This window comes from Arvicola amphibius, chromosome 11 (assembly GCF_903992535.2).
Source record: "Arvicola amphibius chromosome 11, mArvAmp1.2, whole genome shotgun sequence".
Lineage (NCBI taxonomy): Eukaryota > Metazoa > Chordata > Mammalia > Rodentia > Cricetidae > Arvicola > Arvicola amphibius.
In genome coordinates, this window is record NC_052057.2 from 100,597,652 (window position 1) to 100,619,189 (window position 21,538).

The following is a 21,538-nucleotide window of genomic DNA, read 5'->3' on the forward strand; positions in this document are numbered from 1 at the left end:
AGAGTGACTCCTCCCCACCTCTGCAGAACTTAAAGGATACTCTAAAGCTCTTGCAGACAGTGTAGAATATATAAAAGTACTGGGAGAAAAAGGCTTTCATAGGACATTGTTATGTTTTTAATCTTCTGTTCCTTCTGATGAGTGCTGTCTACGTTCGACATTTTCACTGCAGTTTTGCTTTGCTAGGCGGAGCAAGGGTAGATCTGGTTGACCAAGATGGACACTCACTTCTCCACTGGGCAGCACTGGGGGGAAATGCCGACGTCTGCCAGATACTGATTGAAAACAAGATCAACCCAAATGTGCAGGATTATGCAGGAAGAACGCCTCTGCAGTGTGCTGCATACGGAGGGTACATCAACTGCATGGCTGTGCTCATGGAAAACAGCGCAGACCCCAACATCCAAGACAAAGAGGTAGAAACTCAGGCTTTCTGTGCCGCCAGCTCCATGGTGCAGAGCTTTCTTCTTTGCTATGAATTAAGTAGAACAGCTTATCACTTGGAGAGAGATGGTCTTCATTTGTCAATGTTCTCTTCTAGTGCTCATCTATATCTGTATATTGTTAACATGTATATACACTAGGAATAATTTTAAAATGTTTGTAAAATATATGCACACACACACACACACACACACACACACAAATGACCTTACAAACTACCTTTTGTTTGCTTAAAATTAGCACCGGCATTTTCTCAGCTGATATATAATCTTCCTCATAATCATAACTGCTTGATATCCTAAAATTCCAAGAGCTTTATATTCAGCGATAGTTCATTCAGCCCTCACTGTGATCCTGTGAAGTAGTTACTGTCCTACCTCACTTCCCAGCTAAGGACACTAGAACTTCAGTAATTACCCTGTGGTGATACCAGTTGAGAACAGGGAGCCTTTAACCCAAACTCAGGAGTTTAGTAATTAGCTCCCTAACAGGACACTTCTCTACTGTTTCCAGAATCATCATCTTGAATTTATCTTCTTTTGGGTTGCTCCCTTAGAATAATCAATCCCTCTAAATAGATTACGGAATCAAAGAAACAAGTGCTATACAGTGTAATCAGTTGTGGGGTATGTGTGTGTGTGTGTGTGTGTGTGTGTGTGTTCTATCAGAATCCTAAAATAGTTTAATTCATATTCCTCCTCTATGCAGTAAGTGCAGTTTCTCTCAGTTTACCTAGAGGGCTGTCTTAACTCTAAAGTGCTAGTAGCATAAGCCATGTTTTCCAAGTCAGAAAACAGATTCTCCATTAACTTCAGAAATTTTCTCCCAAGGTTGTAAAAATTATTTTATGTAAAAATAATATGAGTAGCTGGCAAGATAGCTGAGGGGGGGAAGAGACAACTCACTCCTGAAGCTGTCTGCATGATGGAACAGGTGTGCACATATGCTAAATCAGTACATATATAAATGCAGTAAATGCTTTTCAAACTTAAAAGTAACATAAGGTAAAATATGTAAACTATGGTCCTTGTCCCTATTTTAGTAGGAATGTATTGTTTATAATTTAGCATATCTTTTGTGTTTTGCCAAGTGGGAAGTTGCTTACATACTTTTATTAAGCAACCTTCTAGTTCTATTCAGTTTTATATGTAGCATTTTGGAATCATTTGTTTAGAACTATGTAGGATCTCTCAGATGGTTCTGAATAGAATTGGTGATGCTGACTATCGTGAACTCATCCTGGCTTCTCAGAGATCTGGCTTCCAATACTTCACCATTGTATGAGACTATATTTCTGGTTGTTACAAATTTTTTAAAATCATAGTTAGAGCCAGGCAGTGATGGCGCACACCTTTAATCCCAGCACTCAGGAGGCAGAGGCAGGCAGATCTCAGTGAGTTCGAGGCCAGCCTGGCCTACAGAACGAGTTCCAGGGCAGCCAGGACTGTTACACAGAGAAACCCTGTCTTGAAAAAACAGCAATACCAATACTTTGGGTATATACCCAAAGGATGATCAATCGTACCTCAAGGCCATGTGCTCAACTATGTTCATAGCAGCATTGCTTATCATAGCCAGAACCTGGAAACAACCTAAATGCCCCTCGACCAAAGAATGGATAAGGAAAATGTGGAACATTTACACAATAGAGTACTACACAATTTACTTGCTAATATTTTAAGGCTTTGTATCTTATATTCATAATCTTCCTTTCTTATTTCTTATCGTGTTTGTGTAGGGAAGAGTTTCGGACCTTGTAGAAAAGACTAGAAAGTATTCCCTCTTAAGGAATTTTCATGAGACTGATACTACGTCTTCCTTAAGTGTATGGAATAATTTTGTTGTTGAAGTCCACTGGTCATGGAAATTTTCTTAATGTATAATTTGTTAATAACCAATCCAGCTTGTTAGTGGCTATTAGACTATTCTGTTTACTAATAATTTTATTTCAACTTTGGTAAGTGCACTTTGTTGGGAATTTTTTATCCATTTCATTTAAAATTTCAGTTGTATTTTAAAAAAGATGATCATGTCTGCACTTGTCTATATTATGTTTTAGGATTTATAGCTATTTCCCCATTAAGTGTATACATTGGTAATATGTATTCTCTCTCTCCTTTTTTTCTTTAAACTTTCCGCCTGTGTTTTTTAACCCTTCCAAGGACATCTGTCTTTGCTGATTTTCAGCATTTTAAGCCTATCTGCTTTTTGAATGGTGTTTGCTCTCATCTTTATTTTTCTGCCTCCTGTTTCCCTCAGGTTTGACTTACTCTTGGTTTGGTGGGCAAGTACTGGTGTTAAGACAGGGTTTCCTGAACCCAAGGCTGGCCTTGAGCTTGCTGTATAGCCACATCTTTGTTGAACTCTTGATCCTCCCATCCTCACCTCCTGAGTCCCAAGTGCTATAATTATAGGTGCTCCCTTTAAAAAATTATTTTCTTTTAAAGACAGAATCCCACCTTGTAGCCCATCCTGGAACTTGTTACTTACCTCAGGCTGACCTCCAACTCAAGATCTTTTTGGCTTGACTTCCTGAGTGCTGGGATGTTAGATTCTTCATTTTCTCGGTACTCTTGTCTGATGTTTGTGTGTTGCCTGCCTCATCAATTCACAACCCCAGTCCCTGCTCTAGCTGCCCTGCATGCCTTTGGCTAAGTCCCGCTGTCACCGTCATACAGTGATGTGTTTGGCTAAGTCCCGTCAGGACTGGTATTTTCGGAATTTTCCAATGATGCCCTCCCTACCCCCTTTGAGTTAATTGGGTTATGGTTTCTTCCCTTAAATACCCCTTCTCCCAGCTACTCAGTCATTGAACTCCTCTACCCCTGCATGGAAAATGAGTTTTGGCCCCAGTGCACTGGTTCCTGTCTTGTCAATAAATCTCGTGTGATTGCAACAAGGACAGTCTCTCATGAGTTCCTGGGGGGTCGTGTGATCCCGAGGCTTGAGTGAGAGTCTCCCCACTGTGGGAGTCTTTCACTTCCATAATACTTCCTTTCCTTCTTTCACAGGATTCTCTGAGGTCCACCTAATGTTTGACTGTTGGATCTCTGCATCTCTTTCCATCAGTTGCTAGGTGAAGCCTCTCTGATGACAATTGGGCTAGCAATAATCTATGAGTATAACATACATCATTAAAAATCATTTCATTGACTTTTTTTGTTAGTCTTGTTTGGTTCTATTCTAGATCTCTGAGCTCTTCCACCTCTGGGTTCTGGCCCTCCAGGTATTGTCAGTGGTTGGCTCCCTCTCATGGCATGGGTCTCAAGCTGGATTCGTCATTGGTTGGCCACTTCCATAATTTCTGTGCCGCCTTTACCCCAGCGTATCTTGTAGGCAGCATATCTTGTACCTTGTAGGTTGAAGGTTAAGTGGCTGGATTGGCGTTACAACCCCTCCACTGGAAGTCTTGCCTGGTTACGGGAGATGGCTGGTTCAGGCTCCATATCTCCCATTGCTAGGAGTCTCAGCTAGGTCACCCTCATAGATTCCTGGGAGTTCCATTTCACTAGGTTATCTCATCCCAGAGATGCTCCTGATTACAGTTGTCTTTCCTGGTACTCTCTCCATCATCCCCCTATCTGATCCCTCCTGTTCCTATGGCCACCACCCCCCATACAGGCTCCTTCCCCATCCAGCTGTGATGTCTATTCTATTTCCCCTTACAGTGAGATTCATGCATCCTCCCTGTTACTTAGCTTCTTCGGGTCTGTGGATTGTAGCATGCTTATCCTTTATAACTAATGCCCACCTGTAAATGAGTACATACCATTTTGTCTTTCTGGTCTGGGTTACCTCACTCAGGATGATCTTTTCTAGCTTCATCCATTTGCCTTCAGATTTCCTGAGTAATACTTCACTGTGTAAATGTACCACATTTTCTTTATCCATGCGTCAGTACATGCCATTTGTACTAGTCAGGGTTCTCTAGAGGAACAGAACTAAAATATATATTCATATGAGTATATATGGGATTTATTAGAGTGGCTTACAGGCTATGGTCAACCTAGCCTAGCAGTGTTGTCTACCAACAGGAAGTCTCAGAATCTGGTAGTTATTCGGTCCACAACCCTGGTCTCTTAGTTGGTCTTCAGTACACACCAGAATCCTGAAGTAGTAGGTTCTAATCCCAGTGATGGGATGAACTTGCCAGTAAGAGGAGGGCAAGCAGACAAAGAGAGTAGTAAGCCTTCTTCTTCCATGTCCTTTATATAGGCTGCCAGCAGAGGTTGTAGCCCAGGCTTAAGGTGGATCGTCCCACTTCAAAAGCTCTGGATTTAGGGTGGGTCTTTCCATTTCAAACGATTTAATTAAGAAGAACCCCTCACAGGTGTACCTATCCACTTGTGTTTAAGTTAATTCCAGTCCAGATGTAGTCAAGGTGATAACCAAGAATAACCATCACACCATTTATTTTTTCTGAATTTGACTCAATTTGGGTGTGCCTCCTGTTTTCTTGTAGTGAAAGTCAGAGTTTGCATTCTTGGTTGGAATGTTCTTTGATCAATTTCGAATCCTCCTTGGGTCTTACCTTGGACAGTGCACAATGCTCTTTGACGAACATGTTAATTGTGGTCATTTTGACTAAGAACCATCTGTTTTGTTACCTACTTCATAGCATCCCTTGTTTATTAGTGATCAGTCTGAGGGGAAGTTGTCTCTTCTGAGTTATTATGTGTCTGGAATCGCTTACTCCACTACAGTTGATTTGTTCATACTTGCAGGGACGAACAGCTTTGCACTGGTCCTGTAACAATGGCTACCTTGATGCAATTAAATTACTGCTAGATTTTGCGGCTTTCCCTAATCAGATGGAGAACAACGAGGAGAGGTAAGCCATTGATTAGAAGGGAGCAGGTGTAGTGTTGTTCATCTCACATCCTTCCTTTCCGATGAGAAAAAAATCTCAAGTTTACATATTGGTTCAGAAATAGGAAGTATACTCATAAGGAAATGTTGTGCCAAGCAGTCCTGAGCCAGAGGAAAGAGCTACATCTCCAAGCAGTGTTCACTTAGAACCATGAGAGTTTTGCACTTGCTCAAAACGTTGGGTACTACATATGGCAGGTTCACATTTGCAGATTAGGAAAAGGACCTTCTTCAAGCTTGTACCTAACATATGGCCAGTGAAATTCTGAAGGCCAGGCCCAGGAATTCATCTAGGCTAGAAGAATGAGTTACATATTCAAATTTTTTTCTATTTGATGAATTATATGGTGAAGATACAATTCATTTGTGGACAAAAGGCTGCTGTCATGTGTCTGAAAACATGGAGAAGCTGAGATGAAAGCTGAACATCTATAAATATTCCCTTTTTGAAAAATATGGTTCACAGAGATATGCTAGGCTTGCCACTCAAAGACTCTGGCCTAATAAAAATGGCTCAGACATGGTGGGAGTGTAGCTCAGTTTCAAGTGCCTGCCTACTGTGTGCTCAGCTCTGCATTCCATCCCCAGAGTGGGTGGGAAAAGGACCAGATGCAAAGGGAAGCCTAAGCAGGAGAGACTCTGGATCTTGGCTCCAGTAAGGTTCTAGTAAATTGAGGTAGTGACTAAGTTTATGACCAGGCTTCTGAACATCTTCCAGAGTCTTTATTTGTTAGCAAGAAAACTGAAGGTGCCTCTCTTTAAATTCCAAAGGAAGAACAGAAGGGAAAGAGACGAATCTCCCAAATTAGGGATTTCTTTAAGGAATGTCTGGGCCAGAAAGATGTCTCAGCAGGTAAGCACTGACTGCACAAGTCCAATAGCCTGAGCTCAGTGTGGAGAGAAAGCCAGCTCCTGACAGTTGGTCTCTGACGTCCACTGTGCCACGGCACACGCTCCCCACCTTCACACAGTGCCTCCACGCAGCAGCAGCGGTCAGTTAATTACAAAGAAGTTGCTTATTTCCTAAAGCCAATCACAAATCTATTAGTGCCTGTGGAGTTTAGAAGTGATTTAAAAGAATAATTTACTCTAACGGTGTTTATTTCCTAGCTACTGTCTCTGTAAAGAAACAATGAAAACGTACTGGAGAGAGTGGCTGTACCCCAGCCTGTCCCGTGTTTCCCCAGCCGTGCACCTCGATAGACATATGTCAGAAGCTGGCACTGCAGCTTATGTTTCCTGACATTCTGGTTTGGGCATTCTGCTGAACTAGTCAGCCCATTCCCACGTGGCAGGTCCAATTGTGTGTTATCTCTTGTCTGCATTGTTTCTTGGCTGGTTACCATCAGTGTAGTGCTAATTTCTACTTCTTGTGCATAGACACTAACCAAGTGATGTACCCCAAATAGACATCATTTCTGCCAACCTCTGCTGTCTCTCGGTCAATAACCATCTGACAGCCACTCTCTCATGTCAATGGGAATATTCACAGTGCTTGGATGTTACTAAATGGAATTTGGGATAGAATGGTAATAACAACACCATAGTGAGTTGCTTAAACACTAGATGTAAACGTCAATCTTGAAACCTGGCTCGATATTTAGATTGTGTCTCTCTGAAGCTAAGATTGATTTGATTAAAAATTCTAATTTGAATAAACCAGTGATTAAAAGAAAACATGGTTGAGACAGAGGAATTGTGTGTTATATTTTACTAAGAAATTCCTGCTAATTTTGTTAACATAATGATCCTTGTGGCTGTCCCTGTATTATGTACAGATGAATGATTTAAGTTAAGAAAAACTGGCTAGAAATAAGTCAAGCTAAGACTAGACATTCATAAATAAGAATAAATCTCTGTATATTTATTTGGGAGCTGGGTGGCAGCCCCCCAAAGAGTAAAAGCAACCAACTACAATGTATCATTTAAATAATATATTCATTAATCTCTTTTAAATGATGGTTTCCCTGTAATTTTTATTATTTAGTTACATTTACTAGTCTGTTATGATTTTTAAATTTCATATCACTATTTTAGAAAGGACTTCCTGTTTACTGTTAGAGTCTCCTTTAGTCTTTCATGGATCTTCCAGTACCTGCTTGGTTTCTGATGTGTAGACCCTTGCTCCATCTGCACTATTTTGGTATATGGAGCAATATACAAATCTCTCTTTAGATTGGTATGGTCACACATACCTTTAATGGCTGTGTAGAGAAACCCTATCTCAAAAACAATCCAGATCACCTGCAGTGACTTGCAGAGACCCTCTGTATCATGGAATCAGTCTCCCCATCTAGAAATAGGCTTCTTCTCATAAGCACCAATTATCAGTAATTACAGAAAAATAATTCAGAGAACCTTTTCAAACAGGTGTAGGGAATCAGTTGGCACTTGGGAGAAAGAGAAGGAATCATGTGTTCTCATAGCCTCTAGCTCAGCAGTTCACACCTGTGGGTCACAACCCCTTTGGTTGGCCAAATATTTACATTACAATTCATAACAGTAGCAAAATTACAGTTAGGAAGTAGTAGTGAAATAGTTGTATGGTTGGGGGTCACCACAACATGAGGAACTGTGTTAAAGGGTCGCAGCAGTAGGAAGGTTGAGAACCACTGCTCTAGCTGGTGAGCTAGCTCCCAGAGCCCAGCTACACAAAAGTAAGCCTGCAGCCTCTTTTGTAGTTTTGTTTCTCCATAGAGAAGAAAGGAGAGCGGGGAGGTTGGGAAATAGCCCATGGTAAAACGAGCATCTTTCTACTGCATGCTAGTAGAGTTTCCCTGTGCCTTGAATCAGTCTTCCTCTTGCTTCAGGTACACACCCCTTGACTATGCATTGCTTGGTGAGCGCCATGAGGTGATCCAGTTCATGTTGGAACATGGTGCCCTGTCCATCGCAGCTATACAAGACATTGCTGCCTTCAAAATCCAAGCTGTCTACAAAGGATACAAGGTCAGAAAGGCCTTCCGAGACCGGAAGAACCTCCTCATGAAGCATGAGCAGCTGAGAAAAGATGCTGCAGCTAAGTAAGTGTGAGCCACACGGGTCACTCTCGGCTGAGAAGTGAAGCCAGGCAGAAGATGGGAGGGGCCAGAACTCTCTGGGTGGATCAGTTCCTCTGTCACCTTCTCGCTCTGCCTTCTGTCTTCGGAGGACTGGTGGAAGGAGGAAGGCCCAACCTCCATCCATTGCTCCTGCTAGATCCACCCTGTTGTTCTAATCACTGCAGCCTTGGCAGGAAGTTAGGGTGAGATTGCCACCTAGAGTAAGCCACCAAGAAAGAACTTAGCTTCTTGCCTCTCCTGGCATTCCAGCAAGTGTGTGTGTGTGTGTGTGTGTGTGTATACAGGTGCACATGTGTGCATGCTTGTAGAAGCCAAGGAACAACCTCAAGTGTCATGCTTTAGGTGCCATCCATGTGTTTTTTGAGTTTCTCTCACTGACCTGAAGCTTGCTAAATAGATTAGCCTGCCTGACTGGTTAGTTATTCCCCAGGATCTGCCTGTGTCCACCTCCCCAGCAATGAATTACAGGTATGTCATGTACCATATGCAACATTTCTTTTTTGTTTGTTTGTTTGTCTATTTGTTTGTTTTTGAGAAAGGGTCTCCCATGTAGATCAGATGAGCCTGGAACTCACAGAAAACTGCTTGCCTCTGCCTCCTGAGTGCTGGGAATAAAAGTGTGCACAGCCACCTTCTGCCAACTTTTTTAAAATATGGGTTGTAGGGATTAAACTCAGGAAGTCATATTTGAGCTACAAGCACTCTACCAGCTGATCCATCTTCCCAGAGTCCTTTTTGTTATATTGAAAGAAACTAATGTCTAGCCAACTTTTACTAATTGAATGTAAGCCTAGTTTTGATTTAACTAAAGCAACCGCATATGTAAGTAACTGGTTCTTCTTCCCTATTTACTAACAAACCTCTGACATGGAGTCAGAACTTCCTTCAGATACCAAGATCAATGGGTGCCCAAAATTCTCACATAAAATGACAGAGTATTTGCATGTGACCGACACACATCCTTCCATATATATTAAGCTATCTATAGATTACCTACAATGCCTAATAGGATATAAATGTCATATAAATTATTATAAAATATTAGGGAATAATGACAATGAAAAGTGTCACAATGTTCAACATAGATGATATTTTTCTGAAAATTTCCAATCTGTAGTTGGTTGATACAGAGTATTATAAATATCTGAAACTTATTAATAAATACCGTGCCAGTGGAGCTGTAGATGAGTGTTCCCTAAGGCTGCCCTGGCTGTATCTTGAGTGTCATCAATTCTTGAGTCCTCGGCTCATGAATTTTTCTCTTTCCCACAATGGATAAGTAAGTATAAGTGTGATTTTAAAAAACATTAAAAAATAATCGAATAAGATACTTGGTGAGAAATGAAAGGATACTCAGTACTAGGATGCTAACCATAATGTCAGCCCTCCATAGGTAAACTTGCAGGAAACACATTATTTTCTGTGACTCTGAAGACACTAAAGTAGTTGCTGTCTTTGTTAGAGTCACTATTGCTGATGAAACACTATGACCAAAGCAACTTGGGGAGGACAGGGTTTGTTCTGCTTACACTTCCAAATCAAACTACATCACCAATGGAAGTCATGTCAGGAATTCAACAGGGCAGGAACCTGGAGGCAGGACCTGACAGTGAGCCCATGGAGACTTGCTGGCCTGCTCAGTCCACAAGGCCACACACTGAATGCTGGAATCCCAGTATAGCCATCACAGTTGGTATCTCAGGAAACAGCATGTTACACTCTTTTATTTTATACGTGTATGTATATCCATGTATATGTGTGTTCTTATGTGCGTGTACACATAGTGAGTGGAAACCTGAGGACAGTTTTGGGTGTCAATCTCAGGAGCACTGTTCACCTCCTGAGGTAGGGTTTCTCATTGGCCTGGAGCTTACCAATTAGGCGAGATTAGCCAGCTGGTGAGCCTCAAGGATCCTTTCATTTCTACATACTCACTGCTGGGTTTCCAAGTGGGCGGTACCATGTCTGGATTTTTACATAGGTTCTGAGGATCACTGCCGCACTGTGTAGACCCCAGCCCCTGCACTCAGCACTGTGTAGACCCCACCCCCTGCACTCAGCGCTGTGTTGACCCCACCCCCTGCACTCAGACTGTGTGGATCCCACCCCCTGCACTCAGCACTGTGTAGAGCCCCAGGGGAAGGTCTTGAAGACTGCTCTCAGTTTCATTTTAACTCTCAACAGGTATTTCTTAAGTTCTGAGTTGTTGTTTGATTTGTCTTTGAGATTTTGAGAGATTTTTATTTCAGAAATAAAATGCAGAATTCTGCTGCTGAATCTTTAATGAAGGTTTGTCAGGCACACACCATTATCATTATCTCAGTGTCCATTTCTTATTTAACCATGTTTGGACATCAGGAATCACATTTGTAAAGTGAGCAGGTGGAGGGGACTCATTAAACATGCAGGAAAGTGATCTCTAAATCATGATGGAGAAGTTGGGAGAGATGAAGATTACAGATATACTTTCTAAGTGGTATTTTAGAAAGTCCTATTTAAGAAATACCCATACTAATTTAAAAGCACTTCATAACTCATAAGGCACTGTGTTGCTGCCAAAATAAACATACTGTAATTTTCCTGCCAGAGCATAGAGTGGAGATCAGACTTAGGTGGAACCTTGCTATGCCAGTCACCCATCTTCCTTGAAGCCTCCTTTTTATAGGGCTTTATTTCGCTCTCATCCCCTCACTCTTCCTTCCTCCATCTTTTGAATTGTACCATCAGCCCTACTCTTCTGACTTCTGCACTGCTTTCCACTAAAACATGTACCCGTTACTAGAAATTAAATTAGAGTCAGACCAGTAGTTCCAGCTATTCCGGAGGATGGTACAGAAGGGTCATGTGAATCCAGGGCTTAAAGACCTGTGTAGGCAACATAGCTATCCCCCCAAAATATTTTTTAATTATATCACCATTCTAGAAAACTCTTAATCAGTCTCACACCATTGTTCCCCGTAACTCTGATCCACTGGACGTTTCCACTTTGCCATGCTTGGTCGCCTGACAACATGTCAGGCCACTGGCACACCACTTTGCACTGGCTGTCGTTCTTGAATACCAGTGTTGTCTCCAAGTCTCTTTTCTCTCCATGACAACCCCACAACCTTTGGGCATTTCAAACTTTCTGTTCTTCCTCACTGACCCCACTGAGAGACCTGAAGTTTCTTCTGTCTAGTGTATGAGATTGTCTTGTAGAGTTACACAGATAAGTCAAGTCTGGCCACCTTGGCAAATTCTTGGGATGCTTAAATCCTTTCTACAAGGAGTTCTGTGTCCTCCAAAAAAGTGAAATAATAGGGAATGTTGTCTCTCCCAAGACAGTACATTCCATCAATGAGGTTTGGGTCTGACACTTCATTTCTTTCTTGTTAAATTCTGTTAGGTTATATGTATGTGTGTGTGCCTGTGTCTGAATGTGTGCATATGAGTACAAGGGCCCTCCAAGACCAGAGAGGCATAGGATCCCCTGGGTTTGGAGTTATAGGCGGTTGTGAACTGCCTGATTGGGTGCCAGGAACCAAACTCGTGTTCTCTGCAAGAGCAGTATATGCTTTTAACTGTTGACCATCGCTCCAGCCCCCTGAGGGTGTTTTTTCCCTTGAAGCTACCCCTTAAAGTCAAAGGGAAAATTCTAAATGTTTTCTCACAAACTCTGAAGAGTGCTCATTACACTCCCATCCCTGCCACAGACATCCTTTGGTTTAACAGTAGATCTTGTTGCAGCCTGCTCCCCTGTACCCCCAGGTCATCAGCCTCTCTTCAGGGCTGGCTGTATGTCCCACTCTTCTGCTCACACAGTCATCTAATCCGTGAGGAGTTACTTCTGTGGTGTCCTGCATGCAACCCAGTGCCTCCGAGCCTCAGAGGTTTCCTTAGTCAGTGGGCTGCGAGGCTCTAGGACCATAGACGGCATTTCGTATGTCAAGAGTATATATTCATTTTGGGGAAAGAAGAGTTACAAATTTTTTACTCTCATTATCAAAGTGACTGGTGAGTCATAAGAGATTTTTTTTACCTGGACTGAATGTCTGAGGTCCTTCCAGCTCTAACATTCAATAAGCCAAAGGTCCCAGACACACAACATTTTCTTATTCCCTGGAGAGGACGTTAAAGACCAAATATTGCTCCACCTGTTACTCAGAGACAGTGAAGGGCTAGAGGCTGACAGACCCCAGACACTGAACAACAGCAGCGGGAAAGGTTACAGCCAAACATCTGTCTCATGCTGTAGTCAGCTCTGCTCACTGGAATGTTCCAGCGGGAGCTCAGCTGTCATCTCTCAAGGTATTGTAGAAGGGAAATTTAAAATCACAGCAAGAACTAGAGATGTCTTGTCAGTCAAAGCCTGGATGAGAGCAGGGTTCAAGTCTTGCTCATGTTCTTCCCTTGGACCAGAATAACCTCTCTTTCCACTCTTCCCTCTTCTGACATTCTTCATAAGAAGTCTTTCCCAGCCTCTGTCTAATTAGCGTCTACCCCCTTATCTCTGTGCAGACACCTCGGTTGTAGCATTCATCCTACCCAGACCTCCCCCTGTCCATCTGCAGGAGGATGTGGCTCTGGTTCCCCCACTCGACTGTCAGTTCCTTAAGAGCAGGGATTGTGTGTTTTGTCTTCATAGCTCCCGTACCTTATAACACGTGGCATACGGCAAGAATGTAATAAATAAATATTCTGTAACTGCCCGTGCAGTGGTTCCGAGGTGTCTCATTTGGCCTTCTCGAGAGTTCTATAGTCTCCCCCCTCCATCTCGTGTGTGTACGTGGTATGTGTGTGTAGATGTGCACACCTTGGTGCGTATGTGGGGGTCAGCTGATAACTTTGAGGGGTCAGTCTTCTCCTTCTGCCATCATGTGGGTCCCTGGGATTGAACTCTGGTTCTCAGGCTTGCATAGCAAGCAACTTTATCCACAGAGCTCGCCGGCCCTAACCTTTTGAGATTGTGACATGACATTGTTATCACAATTGTGTTTGACCATATTCATAGCTATCCTGAAGTGCAGCCCAATGGCTACATGTTGGACATGGCTTCTATGCCTTAGTTTCCCCCTTTGTCAGAAGGAATCACTGGACAGTGTATTGGTTACTTCTCTGCTGCTGTGACCAAAATGACTGACAGAAACAGCTTAAAGGAAATACAGTTTTGGCTTATGGTTTCAGTGCAACCCATCCTTGCTGGTGGGGAGGGTGTGGTGGCACACAGCAGCCCACATTATAGCAGCCAAGAAGTAGGGAGAACGAACAGAAAGGGGAGGGGCAAATATAGCTTCAAATGCCCACCTCCAGTTACCTGCTTCCTCCAGCTAGGCCCCACCTCTACCTTTCAGCTCGCTGCAATAAGATCATCAAGAGAACGATCCATTCATTAGACCAGAGAGCTCGGGCTATGTCTCTCAAAACCACCATCACAGACTGCTCAGAGGAATGCTCTACTGGTGTTGGTTATATTTAATCTGGCCTAGTTGATCATCCAGATGAACCACCACAGAGCAGACATTCTCTGGCCGTTTCCATTCCGGTCAGTGAGTCTGCGCAAGTATACCACTTTAACTTGTGTGCCCTACTCAAGGAGGGCATGCATTTACACGCCACTTATCTTCACAGCGGGCTGGGGCACTTACATATTTGTGCATCTGGTTCTCCAGGCCCAGCATGTTGATCAGTTGCAGCTCAGGTCCTGACAGATTTAAAGAGCACCAAGACTCGGCTCTGTGATGTGCCAGAAGATGGGATTCTGATTTCTTCCCCTTTTAGAGCCAAGATGCTGATACGTCTTAGCCCTGTCAGATGTAAGGGTCTGACTGGGGGGAACAAGGATTCAATACCTTTCTTATCTGTGACACCTGGAAGTTTTAATTTTAAAAAAAAATGTATCATTTCCTAAAAACTTCATAATTTTACACCCAAGGCTAGGTTACATACCTTCATGAGTATGTCATTTGAATCATGATTAATAACAACTCAGGGTCAGAAATTAGTGTTCAACCTGAAGATGTGAAAAGCAAAACAGCCAGCCACTGGCTCTTACCTCAACCTCCGTCCAAAATAGCAATCCTGCCTCCTGGAATCTCAGAATGAGACTGTATCTGAGAGCTGTTTTGCCCCGTTTTATAGGGCAAATCCTCTCTAGGGCTGGGATTAAAGGCATGCACCGCCTGATCTAAGGCAACTAGTTTGGCTGCTGGGATTAAAGGTGTGTGTCATTATGGCTGCTGGGATTAAAGGTGTGTATTACCATAACCTGATCTATAAGGCTGACCAGTGGGCCTGCTTTACTTTCAGATCTTCAGGCAATCTTTATTATTAAAATACAGTTGAAATGCCACTGCATTCATTTCTTCTACTTCTGGATATTTAGTTCTACAAAAATAAAAATAAAAGACTTCTCCAAAGAAGTCCCCAGAAAGCAGCCTGCTTGGTGTTTATACATTCTTATCACTTTGTCAGGCTGCCTGCCACTTGTTACGTGACTGACCTCATTGGAGGCCAGGAAAGTCTGTGGTGACAGAATTTGTCCCCTGCTGCATAGTGGCTTCTTGAATTAAGTAAAGATGTTTGGTTTCTTAAAAGAGAGAAATGACTGCTCAAACAATAAATTTATCTCATTTATTACGTACAAGCCCGGCGATGCCAGCCCAGACAGCCTCACCCATGTGTCTATGGAAAGGGCCAGCAGTGCTCTGTTCATCTGCATCCCATGAAGAGGGGGCTCCTTCTCCCTGCCTAGGTCATTTAGCAGAACTCACCAGGTGTTTCTTCCTTCTCTTGAGATGTTACCCATGTCTCAACGCTCAATAGCACCTGTCTGTCACCTTGAGTGGCATTTACTAGCATCTGTGTGGATGCCAGACCTCAATTATGACAGTTGTCCCGCTAGTCTACAGCAGCAGTACAGCACATTCAAGTGTCAGAGTTGGCAGAAGAGTAGCAAAACCAGAACCAGTCAGTACAGGACTTATCCCAAACTACCTGGCCATGCTCTTTGTCATGAGACTCAGTGAGCTCCCAGATAGAGGCTTTTCCACACAGAAGGTCCCTAGCCAGGGAAATGTGGTGGGTTGGCACAGTTTAAAATCACCTGTCAGCTGGGTCTTTCCTGTCCCTTGAAATCTAAATAAGCTTCACTTCAAACCCAGTCAGTCCATTCTTAGCTCTCTTTGGGAGCTCAGGACCTCTACTCCGGCCTCCATGTTTGGTGTCCTGGCCCCATGGACTGCCAGGTTGCTTGTGAAAGAGCCTGCACTAGTGTGGCAAACCCTGCGATGGCGACATCACAGAGAGGCAGCTTTCATTCCCACAGTCTGCCATGCCCACAAGGCTCTCCCTCTTTCTTAAACCTAGTTGCTGCAGGGCAGACCAGAGAAGCAGCTAGAGTTGTATTATTCGAGCGCTTGTAGGAAATGCAGAGCATAGTGAAGGTGCGTGGTTGATCGGCAGTTATGATTCACCAGACAAGCTTTAATATATATATATATATATATAATTCAGTTTTAATAAAGGAAAGGAAAGGGAACTTACAAATCCAAGGTTCCAGCGAGGAGCGCAGGAAAACAAAGAGCAGGCGGGCCGCAGGCCCGCAAGATTTTATAAGTCAATATTAGCCTAAGGGGGACACGCCTAAGGGGGGGACACGCCTTTAGACCAAGGGGGACACGCCTTACAAAACAAGGTTTTTGGCTAGGCTTCCCCTTCAGCATAGAACCCAGATTAATCAGAATGGGTAATTCACAAGATCCCAGGTGATTTGGCCAGTTAGCGTGTGAGGGGCAAGGACCTAAGTCCTTCTCTGTGCTTCCCCGAGGGGAGCTGCCCCTTCCTCTGCATAGCTTCTTGGACCTTTTTCTCCCCTCCACCCTCCTATTGTGTTACTTCAGCTCCTCCTTCCCCCTGAGGTGAAGCTAGCAGATTTGCCTCAGCAGGCAGCGCCAGAACTAGCCACCATCCAGGCTTCCCTACCAGCCCTCAGTCCTGCCTTCAAGCTTCCTCTGAGGATTCTGACTCAGCTATTGTGATACGCCAGCTTTCCAACTCAATAAGTAAACCTCCAAGACTGTAAAGACCCCGTCTCAGAGCACGGCTGCATCAGCTCGGAGGTTCTGAGCTCTAACAAGGGCGACTGGTCTCTGACAGGAGAGCGGCTCAGCTGCGCCCATTTGAGGGCCAGCTGCAGGGTAGGCATAGACATCTTCCAAACTTCCCAGCATGGCTTCTCTAGACCATTCCCTCATCAGTCTGCTTTTAGTGGACTCTGTAGTAGTGACCAGATTCTCTCCCTGAGTGTGAGGAGTAGTGTCATCTGGAAACTGATACACTCGGGTCAGCACAGCAGGCCAAGCCAGGCCCCGCCCTTCCATCTCTGCCCACCAGACACCTGCACACCTGAGCACTAGAAGCTAGGACCACAGATTCCTCCGCACAGAATTTACCACTTTTATGCAGGCACACTACTGTAATATTTCTTCCATGGTAGACTAGGTTTATCTTCTCTTAGTTGCCCCTTTCTGGGTAGAAGAATCCCCAGCGTAGACCTGAGGTCTGCAGTCTTTATTCCGTGTCCTTAGTGCCCAGTAGAAAGAGACTCAGGAAATGTTAGGATCTTTCTTCCTCTTTCTCTAGAATCCCTTCAAATTGTGGCACTGGTCAGATAGGTCCTATTCTTAGCCCCTCCCCATTTCTGACCTGAGCCAGCTCTCTGGGAGACTGTGAACTGGCTTGTCTTTGCTGCTGGTCTCTGGGCCTGGCCTCTGCTCCAGGCTTCTTTCACACTGCTGCTCAAAGGCTGAGCTGAGCCCTAGTGCACTGCTCATGTCTGGCTTTTGAAGATCATCACAGGGGCCCTATTTGCTTGGCTTCTTGGCTAGAGCTTTGAGGTTGCCTGCAAGGAACTTTTCTATGTCATTTCCATTTGGGACGGTCTTTTTGTACAAGCAGAGCTGAGTCAAGGCAGTCCCTGTGGTCTCAGTGGCATTCTGCTGTGCTTTCTGGAGCAGGAGAGAAAAGAGTGGAGTTTTGGTTAGTTCCAGGGCCCACGTGGTTGGTAAATTACACATTCTAGTCACCTAGTTTGGCTGTGTATGTCTCAGCAACGCAGAGTGATCTGCCTGATGGTTTCAGGCTACATTCTGTAAGGCCTGGGACAAGGAGGTGGTTGCTATCATACTTAGAGGAGAAGCCCACTCTAGAAAGTGTTTATCCATAACCATCCTGTGGTATAACAGTTCTTCCCAACATTTCAGTTTGTCTTGAAGACTCTCAAGCAGTTGAGGCCCTTTGACTTTTTCTTCTTTGGCTTTGTTTCCAGAAAACGGGAGGAGGAAAACAAGAGGAAAGAAGCTGAACAGCAAAAAGAGCTGCAAAGCACAGACCCCAGTCCCCACGTTCTCCCCTGTCCACCCAGCCCCCAGAGCAAGCCCAGCAAGCAGAGTGCGGCCCCTAGCAAACAGCCACCTGCTGGCCACACAGTCCAGGGCGCTGACCCAGACCGCAGCAGGTCTCCAGGTCAGTGTCCAGGCAGAGCTCCCCACAAGGGCTCTTCCTCAGACCTTCGGGGAACAGCCTCCAGAAAGCCAAACGGTAAGTGTGGCCTGTGCTACCTGTGGCCGACCCACAGAGCGGCTTTGCCAGGCAGTTAGTACGGCAGATCTGAGACCTGCTGCAGTATGGTCTCTGGTGTTCGTTTCTTCTGGTTCTGTCTTCTCTTTCTCTCTTTTTGCCTTGCCGTTGTTTACTGGAACACTTTGGGATTCTAGCTTAACTAATTTGTGGGAGTTTTGAGTATATTTCTTTGATCTAGTTTTGGCAGTATGGCTCTGGGTATTACGTATGTAACTTGCTTCAGTTTGCTAACAGCAGCATGTTACCCCTGAGTGAGACATTCAGACTTCTCTTTCACTAGGCAGCCACACCACTTCTAATACCACTGCTGGGACTACCCGCATCAGGTTGCTTAGAATCCCCTGACATTCCTGCTCCAGAAGATCCGGCTCTGTCTTCTGTGCTTCATGGGTGCTTGCATTCACACTTACATATCCCCGCCCACTGACACACACATATATATACATGTGTATATGTGCATGCATGTATATATATGTAAAGTATATATTAAGTATAATATTATGGATTATATATAATATATTAGTAATATATATTAAGTATATACATACTTAATTTTAAAAATAATAAAGATAAACCTTTAAATAAATATCATTGGTGAAGATCAGATGTTATAATTTTTATTTCAGTCATCAAATATAATTTATAAACATCATGAAGAAAGCTAATTTAGATGCACATATTTCTGTCTTTCTGTTGTTATCCCTTCTTCCTGATGCTCTAAGATTCCTATCATTTTCTTTGTGGTTGAAGAGTTTTCTGTAGCTAATCTTTAAGGTCTACCAGCAGCATAGTCATGGTATTTTCCCTTGTTTTGAGTTCCCAAGAAGCAACATCTAAGTCCATGCTTGGCAGTTCTTTTATCATATTATGTCACTTCCTTCTGGGTTCCTTGGTTTGAGATGAGAAAAACCATTGTCATACACATTGGTCTTCCATGGGAACATTCCTGGGTAGCATGTCATTCCTCTGTTTTCAAGATGCTTTCATTATCTCTAGTTTTCAAAAGTTTATCTCACCATGGGTTTCTGATTCATCTTCTCTGTGTTGTAGTTCATCTGGTGCCAAGAGTCCCCAAGACTCTTTGATGTGGTCAGTTACTGGGGGAAATATACAGGATTCGGGTGTAGAGTGTCCTCAGAGCTGTGGCATATGTTACAATAGCCACAGCAAAACCAGCAAAGGAAAAACTTCTCCATGCAAAGGCTCTGGGAAAGTTCACACACACACACACACACACACACACAGAGAGAGAGAGAGAGAGAGAGAGAGAGAGAGAGAGAGAGAGAGAGTGTTTTACTTCAGCAAATTGTAATGACCAGTTTCACAACCTTTTTTCTTCCAGAAAAACTCCCTTGAGCCTAGGAGGTCATGATTGTACAGAGGCACCGCAGCTGGGTGTATACATAATTCTAGAAAAGTGCTTCTTCTCTGGTCCAACCATATTACCCCTCTGACCAAGGCCGCACTGCCGTGTTCTGTGCTCCGCCCCTCTTCTGGCCTCTCCTATACATCAGCGTCACTGTTATTCCTGGCGGCTTTGTCTACTTTTCCTACCAGACTGCAAGGTCTGTAAATGCTGGCTTGCTGTTGTCGTCTACTGCTGTATGACACGCCACACCGAAGCTAAGTGGCTTAGAGCACCAGCTCATCATTTCCCAGAATTCTGATTTACCAATTCCTTTGCATGTTTCCAAAGGCATTGTCCTTATGGCTTCCCTCCGACAGAGGGAAGATTGAATTGCATTCTTAGTCATGCCTCGCATGTCTGGCAGCAGTGCCACTGTCACTTGGGATTCCATGACCCTGTTGCATGTCCTTTCCATCCTCCAGCAAGCTAGACTGGCAACCTACACAGTGTTCCTAGGAAACAAAAGCAAAAAAGCTAAACCTCTTTAGAAACAGGCTGTAGAATGCACATACCATGCTTGCGGATCAGTGAGAGTTATGGGACCAACTCGGACTCGATGATGTGCAATCTGGCATGAGAGGAACTGTTGAGTAGTCTGTCACATCTCCATTTGAGGCACAGCTTGTTCACGTTTCTGGTCTTACTCCTATCTCAGACCCCAAATCTTATTCCAACGATCATATCAGGCTTGAAGTCCAGATGTGTTGAAGGTTCCCAGAGTGGGACTCTTCCAATTCAGACAAATGTATTTATTTATAAATATGTATAAATAAAGATGTATTATCCATGTTCCCACATGCCTGAATCCCAAACGTAGTGTGAGAACAGAATAGCCACATCTGATGGGTCTTGTTCAGGTGGAGTAGGAGGCCCATCCGGCTACAGTCTTTACTGGGCATGTGCTGTAAGAGAAACCCATTTCTGTGGCAAGATGAGCTTCTCTGCTCAGTTCACTGAGTCAAGCAAGCATTCATTTAGCAGAGAAGCTTTGGAGCCCATACTGCTGAATTAGCAGGCAAGGCTGAGAACCACGTCATCATATTCTCTCCTCCAGCAGTGAGCACAGCACTGATGACCCAGGAATGTAATGTGAGCTCTGACTCTGACCCTGGAGCCTCAGGTAGACAGTGCTGTTCTGCTGTGCTGCTCTCCAGACAGTGTGACTGCATGGGCAGGGCGGTGCAGGTCAGCTCACTCTAGAGCACTCTGTCTGGTGGCGCTGCAGAGCCAGCATGTGAGCTGGGATGGACAGGATCATGATAGGTGGCTGCAGACCTCGGACACTACGCACTTCTTCAGGTTCCGATCAGCATTTCTCTGTCCCTTAGTCACACTGCGTCTAGCTGGGCTTCTCCAGGGGGCGCAGTGCTGTGGTTTTCAAGCCATGCATGGTTTGGATCAGATTATGGTATTTGCTATTGTAATTTATTCCTTCTGTTATGTGATATATGGAGTTTAGCCTTCAATAGAAGAGCTCATGTGTGTATGTGTGTGTGTATGTGTGTGTGTGTGTATGTGTGTATGTGTATGTGCATAAAACATTGCACATGGCTGGACCCAGAACATAAGCCTGTTATCTTGGCACTCAGGAAGCTTGAGTAGGAGGATTGCCTCAACTTTAATGGCTCAGAGGTGAAGGTGCTTGCCTCCAAGCCTAACAACCTGCGTTCATTCTCAGGACCCAAAGGGCAGGGGAGACTTGACTCCTTCAAAGGATCATCTGACTTCTACACCCTTGCCTTAGCATACACTGCTGCATATTCATATTCATTCTCTCTCTCTCTCTCTCTCTCTCTCTCTCTCTCTCTCTCTCTCTCTCTCTCACACACACACACACACACACACATACACACACACACACACACACACACACAAATGTAGCTAAAAGAACATTGCGTGTTCTAAAGCACCATGCTTTAGTTATGTCTTGCACGGTCATGAATACGTGTACATAAAGATGTACATTAGGCCACAGTTATTTCTTGGTATAAACCATTGTCAAACAAGTCTGAAAGTTGCTGTTCTGGAACAAGTCTGAGATAAGGGAATTCTTGCTCCTTGAAAATAGGAAGCGACGCCCTAACATGGAGCTTTTATGAAGAACTAGATTCAGATATGCAGACAGGGTCTGTGCTGT

At 44.0% G+C, this 21,538-nt stretch overlaps 1 protein-coding gene across 4 annotated transcripts in view; it reads left to right on the top strand.

The window, feature by feature from the left end:
- Positions 1-21,538, top strand: part of Invs (inversin) — a 130,886-nt gene that overhangs the window by 96,439 nt on the left and 12,909 nt on the right. For all 4 annotated transcript variants that reach the window (XM_038348415.2, XM_038348414.2, XM_038348417.2 and 1 more), the window contains 4 exons: positions 187-416; positions 5,169-5,275; positions 8,124-8,336; positions 17,680-17,951. In XM_038348415.2, coding sequence (XP_038204343.1) covers positions 187-416; positions 5,169-5,275; positions 8,124-8,336; positions 17,680-17,951 — 822 coding nt within the window. The remainder of the gene's footprint in view (positions 1-186; positions 417-5,168; positions 5,276-8,123; positions 8,337-17,679; positions 17,952-21,538) is intronic.